Source organism: Lissotriton vulgaris, chromosome 1_1, assembly GCF_964263255.1.
Source record: "Lissotriton vulgaris chromosome 1_1, aLisVul1.2, whole genome shotgun sequence".
Classification (NCBI taxonomy): domain Eukaryota; kingdom Metazoa; phylum Chordata; class Amphibia; order Caudata; family Salamandridae; genus Lissotriton; species Lissotriton vulgaris.
The window spans coordinates 454465457-454483015 of record NC_141685.1 but is presented as its reverse complement, the minus strand read 5'-3'; the positions used below and the strand labels follow the sequence as shown (position 1 = coordinate 454483015).

Genomic DNA, 17559 nt, shown 5'->3' with positions numbered 1-17559 from the left:
AGGGACAATCTGCCATTACTTTGGGATAAAATAACGAAGTCAATCCTAGATCGACACTTGAACACGGTCTTTGAAAAGCTCTACTTAGAGACAGGAACAGTCACACGGTGCAAGTGATGAAACTGTTCCAACAAGAAGTGTGGTCAAGCAGCAAGGCCTTCTTGCCCATAAACTATACTTGGCTCTGAAAATTCTTCAGGTACAACCAGGGAAGTACCAACATTTGAACAAACATCATTCTGCACACTCATGACAGTGATCCTGGCCAGAAAAGGGAACAGGTATTGCCAAGCTGTAAGCACTGTTACGGCCTTCCAAGAATAACTCGGAATAAGAAAAATTAAAAACAAAAAGTTTCAGGTCATCTCGGAGGTGGCATCATTAGGGTACTCAGGAAAATAAATAAATCATCTAGAGCAGGATTTTCTGGGAAAATACTGAAATGTACATATTTGACGATCTCGTCAGAGAAAAAAGTTGAGAAAATCACAAATAAAAAACAGTCAACGGGAGAGGCCGCATTCAGAGTAATGATAAAACTGACCAACAATCGGGGAACGCAAGTGTTGGACCATTTTAAGAAACTTCCTCAGCTAAAGGTACGCAGCAACATTGACTTATGGTGCAAAATTTGTGACAGCATTCAAACATCACTTCCCTGTGCATGGCATTGCAACATTTGTGGAAAGCCATATACATCTCCTAAACATCACCCAAAACTGTCGCTGGAAAACAACTGTGTCTACGCCACAGCAGCTGTCGAAGTTAAGAATATGACATCGATGTACACAGGAAATGAATGCCTCACGCTGGTCAGAATTAATCAAAGTGCCTGGGGACAAAGCAATCAAAAATGAGGCATGTGTGCAAATTAAATTAGCACTTCATGGCTTCAAGGAATTCTAGCAAAAATATCCCACCGAAAGATCCTATACTCTTCAATGCAAGCAAATTCTGAAAATCTTTAAAAATTATATGAATGACCTGTCACAGAAAAATAAATTTTGGAGATGTTATAAGCAATCACCAGACGTCATTATTAGTAAAACAGAGGAGGATAAGATGATTTGAAACGGCTCACATGACAATCCTTGAGTAGCAAGCTGCAATATCAGTTCAAAGGAGAAGATCTGGAATACGAAAAATTTGTAACAGTTTACCTGTGACAAATTTATGGAAAGCACAAACAATAGAAAACTGTTGAGGAAAAAAAATTGAAATCAACTCTGTGCCGAAAATAGGGGGGTGCTAAAAAAAATTCCTCTTGGTGTGGTGAATTATTTAATTTCTTACTCCAAAATAGAGAGGACTACATCCTCCCTTAGGATAAAGATAGTTGCTTAACAAAGGTGTGAACCATACTACCCTATCGAGGTAGGTGTTGAAGAGAAACACGTTGTCTTCCACAGTATTGATTTGTATTGTAATGACTGTTCTTGGTAGATTAGATCAGGAACAGACCACAATATAACAAATATTTTTTGAGAACTGACAACTACCTGCCAGCGTTAACAGAATGCTAAATATCAAAGGCAAAGAATGCAGACAGAAAAGAACAGGCAGGCCAAGGGCAACGTGAACTTAATGCACAATACAGGAAAACTGCACCATTTCAACTAGAAGATGAGTCAAGTTTACATTACTCTATCCTGGTAATAAAGGATTCGGAAGTAAAGTCTGAACAAGAATTTAAGAGAATGAGTATTTTGAAGTTAAAATCACAAAAATCTAAACTACATCTTTGCAAGATAAACATACCAATATTTTCCAAAGTGTACATGTGACAGAATAGAGAACATGCTTTATTGTTTATAAAGCAAGTTTATTAAACTGATATTCAAAACCTCAGGCCAATGAATCGACCTGAATTACCAGTCTTTCCAGAAGGTTTTTCACCACAACGCGCTGAAATACTGCTTCCTGGTCTTTCATTGTAACTTACAAGAAGGCTACTGCAGTGCAGCCAAATAAAACACTTGGCATCCGTGGCTTTCAGAGGAACAGACAAAACAGAAAACAAGAGGCATTATTTTCACAGGGTCTTTGATCACGGTACCTTTGTTATCAATGAGAAAGGTGTACGACGCCAAGGAATCTTGGTAATAGGTAACATCTTCAAGGATATAAGCAAGATTCACATCCACTCCGACAATTCCCAGCAGAAGATTTCCAAAGTAGCACGGCTTACTGACAGTCATGATCAAACCTAGGAACAGAGGAATGTGATACTTTGTTATATTAATCAATGGTTATGTTGTACATATGCATACATATCAAACAATGTGTTGCTGGATTAGAGACAATTCCGGGCCCAACCACTAGATGGCGGAATAATGCACAGCATGAAAATCCAGAAAAGATTCAGGCTGCAAAGCCACTGACACGGCTTAGATAATGTGGGGATGTGTGCAGTTAGGGGGCTACAGAGTGAGAGAAGGTTAGGTTTGTTGAACTTGACAGGGGACAGACCTTGATGAATACTAAGTGATACGGGCAATAGTTGCTGGACTCCAACCCATTCAAGAAAACCCACGTAAAGGCGTCATCCGATGAATCATCACAATAGTCCTCAAATGCAGAAATCATCAAACAAAGGAATACTCTAGAATGCCCACTGTTGGGGACTCTTAGCGGTGCAGGAATAGGTAGAGAACAGTTGTTCCTCTACACTGGATAGCCCCTTTGAACTCCAATTTCTGTTGGCCTCTGTGAAGCAAGTCCACGAATTTTCTTTAGTGCCCAGACAGTGACTAGATTTGGAGAGGAATCTGATGGTTACCAAACATGCAGTTGCGTAAATTATGAGATAAGTGCTATGTGAGTATATGACCGAGCTGACAAATAGGGAATGACAGATAATGATTTTCTTTAATGGGGCATTATCAATGCATTAGTCCAGTAGGTTCAAGTAAATGAAACTCGGACCCCAACTCTAGAATACCCAGATTCTTTGAATGAAAACAAAGATTCCCTGGTGAGATGCAGTTAACTAAAAATAGCAACCCAAAATTAAGTGAGGTCTACTTTCTAGGAGGCACATGCTCTTAAATTAATGGTCACCAAGTCTGTAAACAACAGGTGTGGTTATCATCTAACTTATGCTGTTTAACAATCAGTAACATATTGATACCTTTTGGAAATTTGATGCAGGGTTCAAAAAGTCACTTGCCCGACACAGGATTCATAAAACCATTTGTCCAGAAGGGAAAATCATAAGCGATTCATAGTTACACACTTTGTGTTTGTATTTTGGATTTTGCAAGTGATCCACTTATTCCTGCTTCAGGATAAATCTGAAAAATTACCTATATATCACTTCAATCATTATAAGATGTCTCTAGAAAGACGGCTCTCTCACAGACCGGATAAGCCTCATCTTTCTTATAAGTCATGGTAGAGCAGAGATCCCACTGGAGCGCTCAGTGGGCTACTTCCTTTGCTTCATAAATCACCATTAACTCAGCACAATGTTTCCCGAAGGATATGCCCTGTACCTATGTCCAGAAAACAATGCAAAATAATAATCCTGCAAACAATTTAAAATGTTAGTTTTTCTAGGGTATTGAACAATGCAATTCAGATAGAATATTGATAGAAATAGAAAGTGGGTTTTGAATGAAGCTTTCTCTGCTTACCCAAACAAAGCTGTTCACTCTAATAGCAGGATGTGTACAATACCAATGATTTAATCCTAGAGGAGATATTTCCATTTTAAATTATCCTGTCTCAAAACACTTTGAATATGGCTTTATGAAAACGTGTGACAAGTTTTCTAAAGCATTACTAGTTGATGTTCAACCTCTGTCACTTAACCCACTGCAGTGAATCCACTACACTTCTACACAATATCACATCAATGCACACAGCATACGCCACTTTTTGGCATATCTAGTATACGTTCATTCAGGGTGACCGCATTTCATGCTCAGCATCTCATGCTGAATATACTCACAGCAAGTACAGTTTGCTGAGATTAATTCAAGTGTTCCTTCTTTCACTTTGTTGCAGCCAAACCCTCCAAGTGAGATAGATATGTCCAGAATTGGGTTCAATGCTCACCGTGACATAGTACCCAAGCTACACCTTACTAAGTAGGCCCAAGCAGCCAGTAGCTGGTCTGGGTTTCTTAAGTTCCAGTCTGGAGGGATTAGAGTTTGGGTGGACATGCCAAGACTGATTTATGGAGGACTGGTCTCGGTCTGGAGTGACACAGTGAGTGAAAAAAGATGGACTGGAATGGGTCTCAAAGAAATTGCAAGTGACAGAGATAAATTCAAGCTTACATTACATCACTTGGTTGTTTATTCCTGCTCCAGGGAACACCGAGACATGCACACTCCCTGTTCAGACTATACATGCATTGCCACACTTCACTCCCCTGTTCGCCCAACAACAAAACCTACATCCAGGATCACACCCCAGCCAAACCAAGAGATTACACATTTATTTAAACCCTCCAGACAAAAACACACACCACTACTGGAAACCACACCCCACACCACAAATTAGCTAACAGACACCACAACATCATAGCAACCCTGCATTTTTGTCACCACCACTGAAACTAAACTAACATGAAACCTCAACTCTGTATAGGACATTTACAATCAACATGCTACCCCTAACATCCAGTACCACAGCACAACAAGCACATGCCATACTATAACGCCCCTCAGTTCTGTGATACCCTTTTTCACCACAAGTCATTAAAACAGAGCTAACATCAAGTGCTCAGAACCATTTATATTCATACATGACAGACCCTACTACTAACCCAATCAAACAGTGCACTTGCTCAATTATACAACTTATCACATTACAATTAGTCACATTACAAAACTATACTGCTACAAAATGTTTCAGCATTTTTCAATACACAAATGCACAAAAAAACAGAATTCCTATTAATCTCACCACCAAAGAACCACACAGAAGTGAAGTAATGGACTAAACTGATCACAGCATTAAATTGCACCCCCACTCTTGTGGATTCAGTGAAATTTACTAGGAATCTCGCTGGATGAGAACCTTGACATGAAAACCCACATCAAAAATATGGCAAAAAGTGCCCGTTTCCATCTAAACTACATTAGGAAAGTGAAACCATTCATCTCTACGGCAGATCTCAAAATGGCAGTCCAATCCTTGGTTATCTCGAGGATTGAATATGGATGTACAATCTTAGCAGTGCTACCAAAAATGTCAATAGCATCTCTAAAAGCATGCCTCAATGTAGCTGCAAGACTCATCTCCGGATCGAGTAAATTCGACCATATCTCTCCACACCTGAAAGCATTAAATTGGCTACCGTATGAAGCCAGGATTCAACTAAAAATGGCATGCATTACCCACAAAGCGCTACACTACAATACACCGAGATACTTGGCCCAGAAAATTGAGTTATCAGGAGGAAACAGACCTGTCAGGAGTGCCAAGGAGCAGTTGCTGCGACCACCCATCTTCCGGAAGAAGAAAACATATGATGGGGCTTTTTCTGGAGCAGCCCCCAGAATCTGGAACTCACTCCCTCCTAACAGGCCAATTTCCTAGTATATGGAAGAAGGCTGTTATTAAACCCCTCCTAAAAAAAAACGTCCTTAGATCCTACTGCTGTCGCAAGTTATAGACCGATTGCGTGCCTGCCCTTTCCTGCCAAAGTATGCGAATATCTGATGAATCAGCAGCTCTCAGAGTTCGTCGAGACTCACCAACTTCTCGACGAAACGCAGTTTGGATTCAGGAGAGGGCATGGAACAGAGACTGCCTTGATAAAGGCCTCTGATGAGATCAGGACGATCATGGATCAGGGAGGGGCGGCTGTTCTTATTCTCTTGGATTTGTCAGCAGCCTTTGACACGGTCGACCATGTCACTCTTGTCGACCGTGTCACAACTCTGGGGATAAATGGTCGGGCTAAGGATCTTATTTCATCCTTCCTGGCAAACCGTACCCAGACAGTAAGGCTCGGAGACTTTTATTCTCCCATCTCTGCACTCCCTTGTGGAGTCCCACAAGGCTCCTCGCTAAGTCCCATGCTTTTTAACATCTATGTAGCGGACTTAGCGAGGATAATAAAGGCCTATGGGATACAGTTAACATCGTATGCAGATGATACCCAGCTGGTGCTGGGTATCCATAAGGATGGCCTTACTGTAGCAGCCAACTTTCAGAAAGCTATGCTCTAGGTCAGTACTTGGATGGCCTTGAATTGCCTCAGGCTTAACTCGGACAAGACCGAGATCATGACCTTTGGAAAACTCTCCCCTGAATGGTCCCTCGGTTGGTGGCCAGATAAGCTTGGCCATCCACCTGTCCCAGTGGAAAAAGCCAGAAACCTGGGAGTGATTTTTGACAACAAGCTGGTCTTTGACCTCCATGTCAATAAGGTTGTGTCATCTTCATTCTACATCTTGAAAAAGATCAAGAAGCTGCTACCTTTTCTCCCTCCGTCAGCTGGGAAGACTCTGGTCTCTACCTTAGTCTTCTCAAAAATAGATTATGGGAACGCTCTCTTCCTCCACACTCAGAAGCGTGTCATAACGAAGCTGCAATCTATTCAGAACGCGGCTGCTAGGATTCTCCTCAACATCCCTCGCCGCAAATCTACCACCTTTGGTATTCGTCAGCTTCACTGGCTGAGAGTTGAGAGCCGCGTTAAATTCAAGGCCCTCTGCATTGCTTATAAGGCCATACATGGCACAGGACCCAGATTCTTGATCGAAGCTTTTCAGCTCTATACCCCCAGAAGGCAACTAAGATCGGCCAATACCAGTCTTCTGCCGGTGCCACGTACAAGATCAGTCACCTGGGGCGATAGGCGCTTTCTCGTGGCCACTCCAAAACTTTGGAATCTCTTGCCAACTGCCATAAAAGCCGCTCCGAATCTGATTAGTTTCCGTAGGCTTCTGAAAACATGGTTGTTTAACCAGTGAGAAGACGGTAGGATGATGAACCTTTGTTGCTCCACAGCGCCAAGACACCTTCGGGTATTTGTCGCGCTATAAAAGTTGCGTAAATAAACAAACATTAGGAAAATTGCAAACACGGCAACATTTAAGAGGGAAGCTAAGATCTTCCTTATGAGTAAGTTCTTACCATAGAACAAGACAGCTCTTCACTAGCACCGTGACATAGATGCCACCAAACAGATCAGCTCCGTTATTAAAACAGAAAATCACCAGCGATATTGGAGAGAAGCATTAACTGTCTCAGGGAGGGAGACTGCTTAGAGAAATCACACCCAGAACTATTAGGTACTTGAAGTATCAGTACTCCTTTGTTGCCAAGATGTATCCAAATACTCACCTCATATATTTATGTATATATATTGTTAGGCTAACATGTATGACTGTATATGAATCTACCTGATATCACTGTGAATTGTCTGTTATACAAGATGTATCTCTAAACTACCTCATGTAATGCGAAGCGCTCCGATACCCAAGGGTCACGTCCGCGCTATACAAAACTCTTAAATAAATAAATAAATCAAATCCTGTTGCCCCACACAGCTGACTACCATCACTAATCTTGCTTTACTCAATTGTGCCAAGTTGACAGGTACATTTGCAGACTTCCCCAGACCAAGAGTGAATGCTAGGTGCAATGAAGTGGAGGAAAAAAAGTAACATCAGCACAACCAATTGCTACTATAGACCACTAACTTTTGTTCTTCCTAGGACGGAGAGCACAGGTAGTCCTCAAAGGCCATCAATGTCCACTGTCAACTGGATGACTAAAGCGGAAAGAACTAATAAATACTAGGGACAAAGAGGAAAAGAACTCTCACAGCAGCACAGTAGTACATTCAGTATATAATGCATCCATAGTCAGGGGCTTAAGTCGCAAGACCAGAACATAACTGTCTCACTTGCCTCGTTTGGACAACCTGAAACCCAGAACACTATGTCTATAGAATAGTAACCTGTCCCATTACTGCCCTGAAAACAACAAACAAGACATCGTAACTGAACAAGGTTAAACAGGACCAATAGAACAACCCCCCCCGCTGTGTAATCCTCCTCGGAGACAAACTCACAAAGCATTCCACTGAAAAAGGCGAAACTGGAAGGCTGCAAAGAGCCATCAACAGAGCACTGCTGTAGGGCTACCTCAAGTCTCAAAATCATGCATCAGTCCCATCAGGAAGAAATTGAGAGAATCATTTTTCCTGTATCTCATACTTCATACGAGAGAAACCCTCAAAAGCAGGTGAAGCTGGTTCTACTGAAGTGCCATATAGCCAAGTACATGATTAAACACTGCGCTACATCAACAAAGAAACAATGCATTTGAAGAGCACAACTGGGCCTTGTTTGATGCTTAGCCACGATATACCAATACAAATTTGTTGTAAGCATACTGTTCTTTTACTTAAGTCATGTCTGGTTATTGGTACTCATTTGAGACTCTAGAAATATCTTGCTACTTAACTTCACAAATTCAAGCCATAGCTTTCCAAATTAGTTCCACTGAGTTGCATTCTGGGCTTTCTCTACTAATTAATATCAATCAGTTCACAAATATCTTATCTTAGAACATTGGAATGTGGAGCACTCCATTGAAGACAAGGGAGTGTTCTGAGCTTCTACTGGCCAGTAAAGGCCGGCAGAGCAACATTCTGATTTTGTTTAAACAAAGGCCTCTCAGAGCCTGAGGGGATTTCAATCCCCTCGGGCTCCGAGAGGCCTTTGTTTAATTTGTTAGAACATTCTGCCCTGGAGTGGCAGACTGTTCTAATAGCCTTATAGCCCTTCGTAGCTGGGCTATACCGGCTAATAAAGTCCAGTTCCCTTGTTAAAGGCCCGAGCAGAGCTGGAGCGGGCCTTTAATAGCCAGTATATCCCGCAACAGCGGGCTATAGTAAAATTTTAAGAACTAAGTCTCCAAACACATTTTAAAGACCAAGACCGCAGACATACTTGTGCATTTGCACAGTGTATTAAAAAATGTTTAAGCTGCCAAGGGCAGCCAGGAACAAAACAAAATCATTGTTTAGCTAAAGTTATAATCATGTGCCCAGTTCAAACTGAATTATCATGTGTCACATCAGAGTATCCTTTTCAGTATCTTTAACATCCGTTTTGGCAAGGGAATAATAAGGTATACATAAATTCATGATGCTTTAAACAGTGGGCCTTGCCTGTGAGCAAAGTTTGCTTTGTTTACAACGAAAAATGCAGTACAGAATACAGATGAAAGAGAGGAGACATAGCAGAGGAAGGTTGACTGGATCTTTGAGAAAAAAAAAAAAAAAAAAATGGCCAGGAAAACGTCCTCCGAAGGAGTGATGCAAGAATTCAACAAAACACAGAGATCTGGATCGATCCACAAGATTGCATGAAAAATGCACAACAGGTTAGGGAATGCTTCAAGCACAGGATTTTGACTTTAGACATTTGGCAAATGCACTTTAAAAAACATGTGCCATCTTGGTGCTGAAGCACGACAAGATCAATTTAAGATTCTATTGCTGACAAGTGGAGACAAAGGGAGCCAGTAGAGGGTCTAGCTGAGCAAAAAAGTCTACAGAGCTTTTCTAAAACCCATGTTCTCTTCAATATGATAGCAATAGAAAGAAAATTCACTTCATATATATATGTAGCAAGGAATCGAATAAACTGACTGGTGCAGTACTCCCTGCTTTGAACGTTGGAACTGAGGGAGGAGAAAATTCTCAGATGGACGAGGTATCATAGGACTGTGGTGTATTAAAGACTTTGGCAAACTTTTTTACTAATATAGGCTTCTACATGCATTAGCGACGTGATCACACCTGCACAGTCGAGTAACCACACAAACAGTAATATGTATACACTTTTCAATTTGGAAAAATGCAGCCCAGAATCTGGGTTTTAGGTTCTCCATGGATGAGTCGCGTTCATTGGGAGGTACGCATATGACAATATTCACCTGGCTGCTACTACCTTTGGACTGGGTCCAGGAAAAAGAGCCAGGGAATTCCCAGGTTAATCATTACAGACTTTATTCTGTCCCTTTAGTTACTGCCAATTTTAAATGATAAATAAAAAACAAGTTCACATGACCATTCTGGATGTCCTTATTTTTGTCGAGATTAGTGGTGTTAGAGAGGTGTACGCTCACACTTGGACTTGTGTTATTTGTTACAAGTGTCCCCGATGTATCTTTGTCCTACCCATAAATCACTCCAAACACCAAGCTTACAGGCCGGAAGGTGGCCAGCACAAGCTGTTCCACCGTAGTAGAATCTTTTTTTTATTTTTTTTATTTGGTAGCTGAGGGTGGAATGTGACTTGAATGAAACATTACAAAATAAGAAATTACCTGAACTTATTCTAATAAAAGTGGTCAATAAAACAATTTAATGTAGACATAGATTAATGTATTTACTTGCCTTCCTTAGCGGTTCATCATAAATTAGTATTTCATTAAGCCCAAAACTATTAGCTACAAATGTGGATTATTATTATTAGCTAGTACTCTCGGAGTGTTCAGTGCAATGTTGAAAGGTTTTTAGATCGAGCCTTCGAGACCTCTTGTATATAATTTAGTGTATACTTATAGGTGTATGCACTTTGTGAGCTCTGGTGATCAGCCCTAGGACTTGTCTGCTTCCGCTTGGAGACTTTTTTTGTTCTGTTCAACAGCCTCTATTTAATTGTCTTGATAGAAAACGACAAGTAGAGGTCAGTAAAATACCAGAATTCCTTTCTGCTGAGGGACTTTCTTTTTTCGCTCTCGGCCTCCGGAAGACTGCGCACATGCGCTGTCGATCTGGCGAGATTTAATGATATTTAGTAAGTTTCACTAGCGAGGTTAAGCCCCGCCCCTATTTTCTATTGGCTGGTGTCACTGTTCATGCTAAACGGTGGGCAGCCATTGGAGAAGAGGTCCTAGTGATGTTCTTCTTTCTTTTTAAGCCCTGTCATATTCAGACTGGCTTACTTGACTTACTGCTGGCGTAAAAGGTTTCTCATCTTCTTTATGGGTCCAGATGGCCCCATAAAGAAAATAAGGAACCTTTTATGTCAGCAGGAAGTCAGTCTGAAAGGGACGGGGCTGTTTCATGGCGAGATGATCTGTTTGCTTCTTTGGAGCTGGAGGGGGTTGTTATTACTACGTTCACTCGTGGATGGAAATATCCATGCTAGTCTTGTGAACCCTCTTGCCCGAGAGAGTCTTAAGTTATTGAGACATTTTTTTGTACTACTGGAAATATTCTCCGGTGAAATAGTTGTTAAAATCCTGCTTGCGCAAATTTAATCTGTCGGAGCAAAAGCCTATTTCTATTTTTATGTATTTAGTCTTAAACACTATGGGCAATGGGGGGAGCTTGTTCTCGTTCGCTTTCCCTAAAGAGCATCACTGGATAGAAGCACCTCTAAGGTGGGGTTCGGGTGCCACCTTCTGGCCACAGACGGTAGACTAAGCAGCCTGAAGGATAATCCCCCCCTGATTTTCGCTGGATGGAATAATCGGTTTATACGCGATCGATATTTAAATTACTGCTCTTTAAAACGCCTAAATGTTTTGTACTAGTTTATGCGCAGATCGTCCTTCACACACACAAACGCCCAGCGCACTTCTATGCTGCCCCATTAGAAGTTACGCAACAGTCATCTGCGTGAGCAGTGCTCGCCTGCTAGATTTACAAATATAAAAGGTGAAGATAATGCGATTTGATTTGTTAGTCTAACTGCGATTACAGAGTTGATGTTTCCGAAGACTTGGCCAGCTTTTCTCTTATTTATTTTTATTAAAACATCAATCTACGCCGAACTGCGTGAACTCGGTATCACCTAGAGAACATAAAATTCTCCATACCGGAGAAATAAGCACCTTTCATAAATCAACAGTATCCCTGACAGATCGATCAATTTTTGGTTGTTAATCCAAGAGAAGGAGTTTTAATGTTTTCTGCTTTTTGAGTTTTAGCTCGGCTACCTGCTAAAGCCGCTCTAGACTGCCTTTATCTAGGATTTCGGATTCAGACAAAAATCATTCAAACCCACAACAAAGTACATAAATAAATGGTCATGGTGAGCTCATTTTATAATTTAGAAACAAATAACAAGTCTGGAAGTTATTGGAACATTCATATAATCCGAGCAGCCCAACATCAGAATGCACTGTGAATGGTGCATCGGAATCGTCGTATTTATCAAAAAAGTGATCAACACAGCAACACACTCTAGCGTGTTTTTTAGGAAACAAATTGTAATTGGGTAGGGGGCGGCGGAGGGTAACATTTGACCAAGGTGGCTGTAAATGTGGGTAACACCCCAGCTCCCCGTGCCCTGGACCTCCAGAAAGCCGCAGCTCTACGAAAATTCCCAGACACAATAACGTACTAATAGCAATTACGAAAAGTCAATGGCAGTGCGGCGGGGGTGGTGTTGCAGTGACATCGGTGACCCGTGAGGCCTCTCCGTGGGTCGGCTCTGACTGTCAGGTCCCCCACTAAAAGGTCCAATAATCAGAAAAGCGTCCAGAATGATAAAAGAGGAATGATGGTAGCCGCTTTGTCTAAACTTTGGAAACAGCATTGGGTGCAGGGCAGACTGCAACATGGCGGCAAGGTGTTCCGTAAAGGAAGACCGGTTAGCGCTCTAGTCCAATTTGAAGATTCATGTGATACAGGTGAGGTGCACGAAGAACTGCGCACTTCACCTGAACATTCTGAGGAGTAGGAGGTGTATCTGCGCGTCGCGTTTCGTCAGGGAAAAAGAAGAACGCGTCGCGAGAATTCCAGAGAAAGATATATCGAGTTTGGTCCAGCAGTATTCAAGTAAGTCTGTTCCGATATCATAGTTTTATGAGGAAGTTCGTATTTGGTGACTGCGCGTACTTCCAGGAGCTTCTTAGCTCAGGAGTTCATGCGTATCACTTTTGCATATCCGTTTGTGCTAACAGAGTCTAGCGGAACCCAGTCAGTATCTAGTAGACTACGGGCATGATTGTGAAGCTAATTGCATTTCATAGAAGTGAACGCCTTAATTCATAATAAGACTTGTAGATAGCGTGTGAGTAAAACAATAAACAAGCATTTACAATGCAATGGTTTTGCCTTTGTTAAAGTTAAAGCTATTGGCATTGCTCGACATTTTTATTTATGTTTTTTTTTTAAACATAAATAAATGGCATTGTCATTTACAATAGCAGGGCAGGGCACAGGGAAGGGAGGGCGAGGAGAGACGAAGGAGAGCTGCGGGCTCAGGGAAGGGGGGGCGAGGAGAGACGAAGGAGAGCTGCGGGCTCTTGTTGTAATGCTTGCATGGATGAGTTGGTGGATGCATGGATGGGTGCATGCATGGAGCCAATCCCTCAACAATTTATGCAATCCACCAACCCATCCAACCACCAACCCATCCAACCAACAACCCATCCATGCATCCACCCATACATCCATGCATCATGCATACATCTAACCATCATGCATCCATCCACCCACTGCGTCCCACTTCGACCCTTCTAAATATAACTCATTTTTTCTGTATATAGAGATGACTGTATTCACTAGTATATGCAGTAGACCTTTCTACTCTAACATTGTAAATGTAAATGTACAGGAATTTATATAGCGCAAATCACCAACCGGTCTCTAAGCGCTTGCTTAGGGAACCCGTCCTGGTATTCCCCTGTGAGATAACCCCAGCAGGGTATCCGCAGGGTGAAAGCCAGGCATCCCGCTGCGAGGGGCCGTTGTGGAGATTAAGCAAGCTATTGCCCAGAGTCGCAGAGTGTGAACCCGTGAATCGAGTAGGCACCGAAGCGAGAATTGTCGAGTCCATGGACATTTTAGGACTCAAGACCCCGCCGAGCTGGGAATTGAACCCTGGTCCCGGGCTGACCTCTGCTTCCAGGTCTGCCTCCTCTAACCAGTGAGCCACACTTCTCCACTATAGAGATGACTGTATTCACTAGTATATGCAGTAGACCTTTCTACTCTAACATTCCTATGTGACTCTTGCAGTACATCTATTCATATCCATTCCATATGTATATAGAAATATAACGAGAATCAACAGTCTCTTCTTTGTGTGACTACATCTAGTACATTTCAAATGTTTTCCTGTTTGTATCTTTTACTTAACGCATGTAAATCAAAGTCCTTAGGTTTGGCAACTTGTTCTTATGTAAAGCGCTCTGACATCTTCGGGTAAAGTTCGCACTACATAAAATCACATTATATAAAACTTTACCCCACAAATCCAACCATCCATTTGTGCCTAGGCTTACATTTTACGGCCTCGAAGCACACAGAGAAGGGACAGTTTACTAAGTCGAGGCTTTGTAGGGTGCATGGCAGGGGACAGTTTTAGGCGCCAAGGGAGGGTAGGGAGCAGAGTCCGAGTACTTCACGGCGGTAGGGGCAGTTTTTTATGGTTCAGGGCAGGGGGCTGCGGTACATTTTGGAGCATGGCCTTATTTTAAAGGGCTCAGTTCAGGTGGAGGAACGGCACAAAACACCAGGCAGACAGAGGACAGAAGGACACAAAAACATGGGGAAACAATGGGATGGTGAGCATGGAGTGGGAGCTAGGCAAAGCGGTGTGGGTGGAGGGAAGGGGAACAGCTGTACAACACAACTTGCCCCTCTTATCCCCTGCTACTTATCCACAAACAGCAACCCGCAAACCGTCTACTCCCGTAGCCCCCCAGCTATCTTACACCACCTGCACTTACCCTTACACCAGAGCAATCCTTCCTCTCCTTTGGTCGCTCGTACCCCTCCTATCGTCTTCGTGCACTACTACAAATGCTGCTCTAATGTTAATGCAGCTCTAAAGCAGCTCACCACGACTCGCTGCTCTCCTTCAACCCTTCACTCTCCTTTTGGCTTTTTTTTTTTTTTAGCGCTCATCTCTGTTCCATTTCTCTAATAGCGGTGGTGGCTCAAGTGGCGGTGGCAGCTCCAGCAACTCCAGCATAGAAGGGCGGTGGCTCAAACTGTGGTGGCGGCGGCTGCTTTACTCGCTCCCCGAACACATCGACACGTCCGGGGCTCAAGCAGTCCACCGTGTCTTGGAGGCTCAAACAGCGTTAACCAGAAACCATAAACCCTGCTCAGGTCCGGTCCACTTTGACCCCTTCGCTCACCTGCACTTGCACGCCTGCCACGCCACACGCTGCTCCTGCTCCTCTCCCAAAACTCTCCCGCAGCTCGCAACTCGCTCATTCCCATCCGGATGCAGCTTTAGGGACCGGCTGTCACTGCGATGCCCAGAAGTACGCACTCCTGCACACTCGTTGACCGGCAACCTCGACGGACAATTCCTGGTGCCGGAGCGGGCGATCCTCTGAGGCACACAACGGTTCACAGCGGAGCAAAGCACGGAGTACAGCACAAGCTCCTGTTCCTCAGATCAGCTCAGGTGAGTTCAGTCGTCGCTAAAAGCATATGGACATACAGCTAAGCGCTGCTGCTGGCTTCCACTGAAGCAGGAGTCCTCAACAGGAAAGTGCCTGTAACGAGCCGCCCAACACAAGAGAGTGTCTCTGTCTTTAAAGGCCCGGCTAGAATCAGGTCCGTCCCTTGTGGTAGCGGACTTAAAAGGTATCCTGATCGAACTCCATAGTTCGAAGCCTGTATCCCGCGATCTTGCGAGAAACTACGAACTACAGAGTGACGTCATTACGTCCTCTCGTGTAGTTCTAATTACCGTACGTCCAAAATAATGCCCAAAAATAGTGACACTGTGGTGGAAAGATAATATATATTTTATAGTCTATGCCCACGCTTAGTAGAGCGACCAGGAATCAATGTTAGAATTTCCAAAATAGAGGCACTTTACCCATTGAAATGCCTGCTCTCGTGAGATGACTCAGGACTACAGAGTGACGTCACAGCGTCTGCTCCTGTAGTTCTAATGTGTCGTCGTTCACAGGAATTTGCCGTCGATGCCGGACCAGATTCGGGGGCGTTCCCGAGAACAGGCTTTCGGCTGACGTCGCCAAATGCGAAAAATTCTCGGGAACGCCCCCGAATCTGGTCCAGGATTGACAGACAGAGCAGTCTCCCAATGGCTAGCCTCCATTTATGGAGCTAGCCAATGGGAGAGTGGGCCGGGTCCCTGTTCCACACTCTAACTCATAAGGTTTTTTAGCGCATGCGCACTTCGTGCGCATCGCCAGGCAAAACCTAAAAAGCAATACAAGAGAAAGACAGAAAAGTAAGGGCACGGTTTAAGGTCCAGACGCAGTAATAGAACTAAGTAGTGAAGTAGCTACAGAAATTAATAAGAGATTCAAAATAAGTGAAGAAGATACAAGGCTGCAGTTCTCAGTTCTGTAGGTGAGCATAAAAGGAGATCAAAACTCAAAGATAGAAGAGCTAGAGAGAGAGAAAAAAAATAATAACTCAAGTTTATTAAATTACAGTGAATACAACTCAGAACTGAAGAACCAGTTAATAAAGAAGAGAAGCAAAGGCACACAGCTCATTGGGTAAGTCTTAGAGTAAACCGGGAAATATTGGTAGAAGAAAGGAAGTGCAGGGAGAGTCAATTGTACTTTATTTTTGCAGCACGAACAAGAGCCAGAAGAGCAGACGATAAAGGTCAACAAAGAAAACGAAAAGAAGAAAGGAAGACTACACTTGTGTGCATTCTCTTCTCTGTCCAATTCCCCTTTCCCCGTTGGGGCTCTTCTGGCTACGCATTTAGAAATTGTGTGTGACTGGGGAGTTCTGAGGAGGAATTGGGAGCTTACGTCGTTCTGCTCCTGTGTCACTGGCTAGCAAAAGAGAAGAGCTGGTTCTGACACTGATGGATACAATTACACGATGACCAGGAAGGGTGCCCACGGAGCCGCGTGCAGCTAATATGGACTGATGAGGAGTCAGTGTTTCTGGAAGACTCACCCACCCGACAACACCCACAAGCGGCCATGTGCAACATTTAACTAAGCTGTGCTGTACTGGCACGAGGCAGACAAGTGCGTGCAGACTAAAAACACTCGTTTGGACTGACAGACTTAGAATCACTCTAAATGTTTTGTGTGTGTGATTTTGCAGGTTTGTATCGTCTTGGAGACTTCTCTACAGTCAGTCTCCAGCTATTCGTCTGTTTTTCCCACTCCTGCGTGAAGTTTTCATACCTTCTAAAATTGGAAAGTTTTCCCAGAACAAGATGCGTGCTCCTGAAGCTCCAGTCGGACTGATCTTCGGTAACAGCAGTCCGTCGCTTTCATTCAGCTGGGTGAGCGTCAGGCAAGTTCTCAATAAGATTGATTACTGCCTTTCTTGCGCGGTGCACATCTGTACTCCTTTGACGGTCCCGCCGTGAAGGGTGGGACATCATTGCAAGCGCTAGTCATTCATCCAACAACTCAAGAGTGCACGTTCTTATCATAGTGAGATCACCAAAAGAGGTAAATAGAAGCGCTCCTGAGGTGGAAAGGAAAGGTCACTCGGTGGCAATGGACACTCTTCTCCTGTGTGCCAGACAATTTGGGCCCACAATTCAATACAGACGCATGTTACCGACTAAATCAGGTAAAATCACAGTCCGTACAAAGTACACTGACATCCCCATTCTAACAAACATTCTCACATGGTTTTAACAAAATGAATGTACT

At 43.2% G+C, this 17559-nt stretch overlaps 1 protein-coding gene across 1 annotated transcript in view; it reads right to left on the bottom strand.

Annotated features, from left to right (window-relative positions):
• The window catches only part of CACHD1 (cache domain containing 1), a 198246-nt gene that overhangs the window by 60177 nt on the left and 120510 nt on the right, over positions 1-17559 (bottom strand). The window contains exon 9 of the mRNA XM_086953590.1: positions 2057-2206. Coding sequence (XP_086809716.1) covers positions 2057-2206 — 150 coding nt within the window. The remainder of the gene's footprint in view (positions 1-2056; positions 2207-17559) is intronic.